Source organism: Echinops telfairi, unplaced genomic scaffold (assembly GCF_000313985.2).
Source record: "Echinops telfairi isolate 266 unplaced genomic scaffold, ASM31398v2 ScPeMD7_7468;HRSCAF=8506_0, whole genome shotgun sequence".
Lineage (NCBI taxonomy): Eukaryota > Metazoa > Chordata > Mammalia > Afrosoricida > Tenrecidae > Echinops > Echinops telfairi.
Window position 1 is genome coordinate 64539928 of NW_022111369.1, and position 9725 is coordinate 64549652.

At 50.1% G+C, this 9725-nt stretch overlaps 1 protein-coding gene across 1 annotated transcript in view; it reads right to left on the bottom strand.

Moving 5' to 3' along the window:
- Nucleotides 1–9300, bottom strand: part of USP46 (ubiquitin specific peptidase 46) — a 43720-nt gene extending 34420 nt beyond the window's left edge. Inside the window, exons 1-4 of the mRNA XM_013005600.2 lie at nucleotides 9295–9300; nucleotides 6451–6531; nucleotides 3476–3689; nucleotides 406–635 (exon numbers count right to left, since the gene is read on the bottom strand). Of these exons, the coding sequence (XP_012861054.2) occupies nucleotides 406–635; nucleotides 3476–3689; nucleotides 6451–6531; nucleotides 9295–9300 (531 nt within the window). The remainder of the gene's footprint in view (nucleotides 1–405; nucleotides 636–3475; nucleotides 3690–6450; nucleotides 6532–9294) is intronic.
- Between the last annotated feature and the right edge of the window lie 425 nt (nucleotides 9301–9725).

The window sequence follows — 9725 nt, forward strand, 5'->3', positions numbered from 1 at the left end:
ATTTTGCCAACCCAAAGGCCCAGCCAGAGGCTCCACAGAATAAAGGCCGGAGTCTGGCTTCCATAAAGATTACACCCAAGAGAATCCCATAGAGCACTGCTACTCTGTAAGCTACACCTGGCCTTGCCAGGAACTGACATGAAGGCAGTGGGGTGGGCGGTGGAAATTACCCATGGTGCAACGCAAAGAGGGCTGAGGATCGGCTCTCCTCTGCACTCTGCTTCAGCCAGCTGGCGCATCTTGAATGGGCACACCCTTCCAAAAGTTCGCGCTTGAGTCTCATCTAATAGAACCGAGCTGCTCCACCTATTGCAGGCAGCTGCGAAGGCCCCACATTGCACTCACACACAACACATCCCCGTGTGAACACAGACTGAGCCCAACGGAAGCGCCCCTCGTGCTTACAGTTTCACAGTTCAAGCACCGCGTTTCGTTGGTGAGCGTCCCCTGGAAAATCTCGTGGACCCAGGTGAGCTCGGGCTTATTATTCTCCGCAGGCTCGTTCAGGTTGCCGCTTTTCAATTTCCCGTTTTGCTTTTCCTGTTTCTTCTCTTCCTGCAGGATGTCCGCAATCGTGTTTAGCAAATAATTTAAAAACTCGTGAGCATCCTGCTGCATGTAGTTATCAAAGAGATCTGGAAAGGAGAAGGGCACAATTTCAACCTCTGCTTCTCGGGAGCACAAGGACCTGTCATATTCTTCACGGGGAAAGCGCGCGTGGGGAGCAGATAGAAACACATTCGCCTCTTGGTATGAAGCTTCAACAATTGAGCTTGACAAGCAGTCTTAAGTGTTTCCCTTTGCTGCCACCCCCCAAGAAGGGCATTCCCCATCATCTCCCTGGGTCATCAACACTATATGAATTCGTGCTCACTGCCATCGAGGCCATGCAGACTCATAGCGGGCCCCTAAACCTGGGCAGGAACTACCCACCCCTGTGAGATTCGGAGATTATAACTCCTTATGGGAGTAAGAATGACGGTCTCATACTATACCGAGTATACTAATATGAATTAGTAGTTAGCTATATAGGGCTCTCTCTCTCTCTCTCTCTCTCTCTCTCTCTCTCTCTCTCTATATATATATATATATATATATATATATGTACATATCTTTATCATATACCATGATAAAGGCCTGGAGCCTGGCTTCCATAAAGATTACAGCCAAGAAAACCCCATGGAGCACTGCTACTCTGTAAGCTACACCTGGCGTTGCCAGGAGTTGACATAGAGGCAGTGGGGTAGGCAGTGAGAACTATCAAATACAGAAAGCTACCAGTTTTTTTAATGTTCCAAAATAAGAACTAAACCAACTGGATATGCACCCTGATAAATGATCCATTTTTCAGCCAATGTCAACAACCAGTGTTCAATTATTCATCTTGTAAGTTATCCAGAGACACTAGGGTCTCTTGCCTCAGATCATGTTAAACCCCAGACCAGCCTGGAAGCATCGCCGAAACCCATAAGGGAGAAAAGGGCATGAAGATGGGGCCACCGGGGGTGCCTGAAACTAAAGACCGACGGCTCCAGATGCCGGATGCTGTTCCCCGCCATCAGGACTACCAGTCCAGAGTGGGTGTGGCTGGGAGACAACATAATTAATCACGTTCACAACTAGACTGGGAGAGCCACGTTGCCTGTGCGGCTCCAATTATTTTTATCTGGGTATGCATAAACTATCACCACCGCAAAGACAGCAATCAAATTAAACGAGGGTTTCTAAAGCAAACATCTGATTAACTGTGCCCGTCTGTGGGAATAAGCACGAATCTAACATAAACACAAGTTGTCACATGAAATATTATTTCTATAGCCCCCCCAAAAAACAATCAGTAACATCTCTGGGTTGACACACCTACCTTCTATAGCCCCACTCCTACCCACTACCACCATCACCCCCATAAAAGCAGAGTGAAGATACACAGAAAATTCAGGTCACAACAGAGTTTTATCCCATAAATGTTATCAATTTGTTAATTTTCCATTCTCTTAGGCAAATTAAAATCAGGAGCATTATTTTGAAATCGACAGAGGCACTGATTAGATAATAAGCACTTGTTTCCATCGCTTATGACAAGTTTATGAGATGATGCTGTTTTATTCCATCAGTGCACCAACCTATTTATTCTGATCGGTGTTCGCCTTGGGCAATCCCCACCGCACCCCACACCCAACAATGGTCCTGCCCAGAAACGACTCCTCCCCAGTGTGGGGCTTGGAGAGAAGCCCTCCAGAATGGGCTGAGAAAGCAGTTTTAAAACCCAGTTCCAATATACTTTTGTTTTATGTCTATTGCGGTGAAGAAGGGCTGGTAGATTTTGTTTTGTTTTGAAATGCTATTTGAATAAGGGAACATATTTATTCTTCCTTTAAAAACTTAGGTGGGGTAAGGAACCTTCCTAGGGCAGAAAAACCATCCTGTGTGATACTGCCACAGTGCCCACAGGACAGCACACACTGGCCAAAACCCATAGGGCCACGCAACACACAAGAGTGCGTCCTGCTGGAAACAAAGGGCTGCAGGGCCAGTTCGTCAGGCACTCTAGTAGCTAGTGGGTTATGCTTTGGACGGCTAACTGCAAGGTAAGCATTCAAATCCACCCTGTGCCAGAATAGGGTGGCTATCAGTCCAAATGGCCTCAATGGCAGTGAGTTTGAGTTTATTGGTTCATCAGTGATGACAAATGCACCACAGGATTGCAAACCCCCAAACCAAACGTACTGTCCATCTTGACCGGAGCAGACAGCCTCCTCTGGCTCTCATAGGAGCAGCTGGTGGGTTTGAACCACCAAATGTGAGGTCAGCAGACCCACTCTTACCTGACAGGGCTACCAGGACTCACTACACCAGTGGTTCTCAACCTGTGGGTCGCAACCCCTTTGGGGGCCAAAGGATCCTTTCACAGGGTCGCCGGATTCATAAGAGAAGCAAAATGACAGTGATGAAGTAGCAATGAAAGTAATGTTATGGTTGGGGGGTCACTAAAACATGAGGAACTGTATGAAAGGGTCGTGGCATTAGGAAGGTTGAGAACCACTGTTCTCCAGGGATGCATTGGTCGGCATGAGAGAAATGGTGGTGTGCACAAGAGGTTTGGGAGGACTCTGCTTCCCGCGCTGGTTCTCTGTACCTGCTCTTCCAAAAGGCACCTATGTTTCCCTTTTCGAGTTTAAGAGGCTCTGGTGGTGCGGCAGCTATAGCACCCCACTGCGGACCAATAAGTCGGTGGGCTGAGCCCACCAGCTGCACTGACGGAGACAAACATAGCATTCTGTCCCCCTCATGATGTGCAGCCTCGGAAGCTCTCGGGAGCAGTTCTGTTGTGTCCTGTAGGGTCGCCAAGAGTCGGAATGGCCCAAACAAGCAGACAGCAAAAGAAAGCAAGGCACCTTCTCGCGCCCTGGCTGCATAGACACTGCAGGCCTCCTCACCCCGGAGCTTCCCCCGCACCGCACCGCGGGCCACTCACCGTTCTCTTTCCTCAGCCGGGAGATGAACTTCTTTGGTGGGATCACGCCCACCTTCTTCTTCTGCGTGGCGATGCTGTGGAAAAGGTCTGCCAGGCACGTCAACAGGTTTTCCTTCTTTTTTTGCTGGGCCTTGTAGGCCAGCACATTCTCCCGGAACGGCCGGCAGAAGTACAGCGCCTGGAGCACGGAGTTACAGTAGCACGTGTTTCCGAACTGCCAAAGGACAACAGGGATGGCTCAACGCCGGTCCAAGGACGGGGACCCTCGGAAATCACGGGCAGAGAGAGGCGACCGCCCTCTGCAGACTACCCTCGGCTCCTCCCGTCAGGAACGAAGCGTGTCTGGCTCTGTCAGCTCCGGCGACCAAAAACAAGAATAAAAGTTTACACGAGCCTGGGGACCCTGTCCCCTTCGAGAGGAAACAGTGCTGTTGCTGCTGCTGCCGGTCTAATTCGCCAAAGTGGCCACTGCGTTGATAAAGAGACTCTAATGGGGCCTTGTGTGCTTCCAGATAAATGCCCACGGAACACGCAGACCCAGAGAAAGGCGGCTGCCTAAAGAGAAGATGCCGCTCGGTGGCACACGGAAATGCAGCTGCCGGGGAAAATGAAACCCCAATCTAAAGGATGTCCGCACCCCCGGGCTCAGCTGAACGAGAACTGGCTGTGGCAAACCCTCCTGCTACAAAGTGCAGGGCTCCCCCGAGCTCCGGCTTCAGACCCCATCTCCTCTCTCCTCTCAGGGCGGCAGAGGCAGAGAGGCCACCACACCCCTCGGCATCCGAGCTTCGACACCCCCTCCCATGTAGGCGGCAACCCCGTACCACCCAGCTTCCTGGTCTCAGATGAGGGCCCACATGAGCAATGTTTGAGGCCTCGGCAAGGCCCCAGCCCACAGATGGACACGTGGGTCCCTCCCCGGTGACGAGAAGACCTACGCTGGGGGGTGGGGGCACAGCTGGGACAGGCTTGCGCTGTGGACTCCTCCATGCCTGGTAAAGTGATAAAGGAGCGTGTCTGAAGAACGAGCGCTATTCATCACCCACATCAGCCTGGGCGCCGCCTGGGAGGGACATAGGACTCGCACGCGGCCGGCCCGTGTGTCGTTTGGCCGAGAACGAGACAGATGCTCTGCCGTCCTTCTCAGGGCATGTCTATGTGTACTGGAATAGGAAATTTCCTATCTCACATGCAATTTTAATCGACTTCACCACAATTATGTAATAGATAAGGCTCTTTCTTTTCTTTTTAACGGAGAGCCTGAAACATCCATAAATTACCATTGGAAGGGAGCGTCCTTGGGGCAGTTCACCCGCCTGGCTCTCACAGTCCCTCCGCACAGGCAGAAGTGGCCTTAACTCCATTCCCTCCCAAGATAGGGCTGAGCGGAGGCCTGGGCACAATGGCTTCGTGAACATGCGGGAAGACTGACGGCAGAGTTCAGCCAACACAGCTCTCTATGTTCCACAAATGTATCCTTCCTCCTTCCAACCTCCTTGTCCTTCTCCTCAAGTCTCCCGCCTTTACCCAAATCCCCCTTCCACAGCGCCTGGCGAGGAAGGGTCCAGAGACAAGTTCTGGGGAAGAAAAAGAGCTAACATTTACTGAGTGTCCGAAATCTGCCTCTTGGCTTCATCGGGGTCTGAAATAGAAGCTCTCGCTGACTTTCTAGTGTGAGCCCAAGACATAGGTGACATCTTCATCCCCCCCTTGACAGATGGGGAAACGGGCTTTGAGAAGGCAGGCAACGTACCCAAGATTGCCCTGCTAGTGAGCAGCCCAGGCAGAGTTCAAGCTCCTCCTTAAAGCAGCATTTCTGCAAGGCCAGGTCCTTTACTACGAACACAGGCTGGCCTTCGCTGGTCAAGATCAGCTTCGACCTCCCCGGTGGCAAGCCCTACGTACCGCACCTGGGCACTAACACAATGTGGTCCAGGTGGTTGTCCTAAAAAACCGGTGTTTGCGAGTGAATGTTTGACGTCACTTAACACTTCCACGCAGATTGGCTGAGGCAGACAGCTCAGAAGGGCAGTGGGACATAGTGCCATTCTCCATGGCTATAGTGCAGCAAGGACACAGGGCTTGGCCACATACAAGGGCTCGGTGCTGAACACAGTCTCTGGGTGGTGAAAAAGAGCTCAGCCACTCATGGAAAGGCTAGGGGTCCGAGTCTCCTCCAAGGTGCCTCAGAAGACAACACATGTACAGATGTGCTTGATACATGGATCGATGGATTGTCACAAGAGCTATAAGTGCCCCAATAAAAAAAATTTTTTACAATAAAAATGAAATTTTCAAGGTACTTCAGAAGAAAAGCTTGCCAATCCACCCCCAACTCCCCACCTCACCCCCGCAAAACCACCTACTGGGAATCTTAAGGAGCACAGTTCCACCCTTGACACGCAGGGTCACCCTGACTCAGAACTGACTCGATGGCGACTGGTTTTCTTGCTGAGGGCCAGTCAAATGGAAGCTTGAGACCAATTTGCCCCCGTCTGTACCTGCGGCGTGGAGTTCCAGTTTCCGGCTCCACCACCACCAGGTTATCATGTTAGCATGACTGGTGATGAGCTGGTAACTTTGAAAACCCTGGTTGTACCGATACATACTGAAACAAAAGGCGAGAGGAGTTCATCCAGATACTGGAGGGAGACAGTTTCACAGTAGACTTGGCTACAAAGTCTAACAAGATGGCTCAGAAAGTAGTGGGTGCAAAGGAAACCCCTTGAAGCACAGAAGGAAAAAAAAGAAGAGAATCAGATGTACCCATTAAATCCTGCCCCCCCCCACTCCCCCACACAAGCTCAGACCTTCACAAATGGATCAAAATGTCCCTTTCTGCAGTTATCTGCTGCTACTAACGAGCAGGAACAATTACTTTAAAACGGGTAATGATGAAAATGCGAGTAGAATTGCTTCAAGCGCTCTAAGCCATTTGATTTTCTTTTTTAAAGCATGCATGTTGAAATACTTACATTGACCAATCCGAAGTAGTGCTCATTGATTGGAAACTGCTCTGGACCAATGTCTTTTTCCAGAGCAGAGGCATTGGTGCCCTAAGGAAAGGCAAAGAGAAACAAAGGGTTGGTTCCAAGCAAAAGAGGCAAGAACGTTAAAAGACAACTTCAAAGAGTCTGCCCTGAGACAAGCATGTCCCTTGGATGGCGCTGAGGCTGAAAGTAAACACACTCAATGTGAACAGGTGAATCATCAAGCACATCACTCCTATCCCTCTCCTCACCAACGTACCTATCCCTTCAAACCTATTTTAATTAGTGTGTTAGTCTAGGTACTTTGGAGAAACAAATCCACAGCAACTCATGTATAAGAGAGAGTTTTATGTAAAGAAAATGTGCATCACGAAAACATCCCAACCCAATGCTGCCCAAGCCCACAAGTCCAACCCATTAACCCATTAACCCAACACCAGTCCACAAAGTCCTCCACCGCACAAAACAGAGGCAATGATGCCGACTGCAGGAGGAAAGCTGAGTCAGTGAACGAATAAGCATCTCAGCACTAGCAGGGGTCTCCACACGGCTGCTCCAGCACCCAGGGCTGCATCGGGATAGGTCCATGTGGCTTCTCCTTGGGGATATCTTGTAGGAAGTCAATCTTGCAAGCTGAAGCAGGGAACTGCTAAGGCAGCTGCACCCTGGTGCGACCATCACAAAGCAAGAGACCTGAGAACCAGAAAGGCGAGGCTGACCACCCATTTATCCCTCTGCCTTTCAATTAGCCCCACGTGATTATCAGCCAGGCTGGCACAATTAACTAACTCAATATTTGTTTCTCCAAAGTGCCTAGACTAATACACTTGGCCTCCATGATCTTCTACTAGGAGAGAAGGATTTTGATGTGCCAATTCCACAGTCCTCACTGGGGCCTCCCAAAGTATAGAGTGTAAGCTCAGAGGGTGGCACCGGCTCTCGTGATATTTGATGGTATGTAGAAACCTGGGACAGAGCCCTGTCGGTGTAGTGGGTTGCAAGTTGAGCTGCTATCTGCAAAGTCAACAGTTCAAAACCCAGAGCTGTGCTGCAAGAGAAAGATGAGGCTTTCCACTCCGCTGAAGAGCTACAGCCTCGGAAACCCACAAGGGCAATTCTACTCTGCCCTTTAGGGTCACTGTGAGTCAGAATCGACTCACTGGCAGTGGGCTGGGTTGTGGTTTGGAGCAAGAATCACGTCAACCGAGTCCACAGTTGACATCTTCATCCTAACAGTTAGTGTGCATCCTCTCTGCGCAGGCACTATTCGAGGCCCTGATGAGAGAACGGTGAGCAAAAAGCAGAGACGTGGAATCTGCAGTCTGGTGAACCAAGCAGTTGGGGCACAACATCAGCCCTTAGGCAGATCACTAAAGAGCGATGAGTAGCGTGGGGGAAATAGAATAGAGCAGGGGAAGAGAAGGAGGCCGGGGAGAAGAGATGGCTGGCAGGAAGTAGGGGTGGAAAGCAGCAGCTCTCAGTATGGTGGACACTGAGGTGAAGGGTCCATGGCATATTGTGAATGATGGTGAAATACAATCTAACACTTAACAATTTTCAAATGGTTAGCTACAGGAGCCTCTTTTACACTTCAACATGGACAGAGTAACTGATCCTATTTATTATGTATATATCATCTATATGCATATTTATCTTTAACAATTTTCATACATGCAAATCACATAGCATACATTCACATGGGCCCTAACAGGAAATGCGATCCCTGCCCCCATGTAACAAACAAGAAACATAAAGTTTAGAAAACCAAAGCCAAATTCACCGACTCATGGCAATCCTACAGGACAGGGAAGAACTGCCCTGGGGAGTTTCCGAGACCGTAACAGTTATGGCGGTAGAAAGCCCCGTCTTTCTCCCATGGAGCAGCAGGTGGTTTCAAACTGCTGACCTTGCAGTTAGCAGGGCTGCACAATCTGTCCGGGGCCACAGTCAGGAAGTGGTGGAGCGAAGCAGTGGTAGAATTCTCACCTTCCGCGTAGGGAAAGTCCCAACCGATAAACCTCAAGCCACCACCACTCTGTCTGCGGGCGTCTGGCTATAAAGCAGATGTCAATGGGGCTTCCAAGAGCTACCAGGCTACGACAGCCTTGTAAGAAAGGCCTGGCCATCAGCTTCCAGAAATCAACCACTAAAAACCTGTGGACCACAGCTGTCCGATTGCTAACCCATCGTGGGAATGCGTGCCGCCGGACAGCATGCCTTGCTGCTGTGTGTGGGTCATCATGCGTCAGCAGGCCCTCAACAGCAGCACCAGCACGTGGTGAGGCTAGGATTTTCACCTAGGGTCCCATATCCCTGGGTGTTGCACGAGAGCAATCCTTTTATTCAAAACCACTACCGAGCCCCACAAAAGACCAGTCCCTGGCATATCAATGCCCCCCAGTGCTTGGGTGACTGTACTGGGCTTAAAGAGAGTGGCCAAAATTCAGTCCAATGCAGTTAGGCCTTTGGGGGATGGGTAGGAAAAAGCTTGTTTGCCCTTGCGGCTCTCTCAAGAGCAATCTCACATCCTAAGCTTATCACCCTTCACAGAAATGTAAAGATATGGGATACAGGTATTTTTTTTTTTAAGGTGAAAAGAGACAATTACATTAGGTTGTTTCTATCCTCTGTTAACGACACCATGCTGGGTTACAAAGGAGGGGTCCCACTCAAGGGCACACACCAACTAAAGCTACCTAACTTGACTCATAGAATTATCACTTCTCGAGGTGGGAGTGGGGTGGGGAGCAAAAAAAAAGAAAAAGAATTATCACTTCTCCTTGAGGGAAGACATGGCCCAGAAGTAGGGTTCCCAAAACACAAACTCACCGCCATCGAGGCAATTCGGACTCACGGTGAGCCTACAAGGCAGAGTAGAACTGCCCCTGTGAGTTCTAAGACCATGCATCTCCACAGGAGCAGAAAGCCCCATCTTCCTCCCTCGGAGCACCTGATGAGTTTGAACTGCTAACCTTGTAGTTGGCAGCCCAATGTATCACCCACGACACCACCAGGGCTCCTTACAACTGGCCATTTACCACCATGCAAATGTTTCATGCAAAAGCCACCCAATTCTGAGCGAACAGAACTGCAGAAGCCGGCACCCTCGTATCAAGATCATCTGTTTCCACTCGATTCCTGGAGCCCATCGCTGTTTCTGCATCCTCCGCCCGCCCCGTCATCTGAGACGTGAGCGCAGTGGTTATTTGAGGATAGGAGAGATGCATTTCAGTGTGTGTGTGGTTTTAACTGCCTTCACG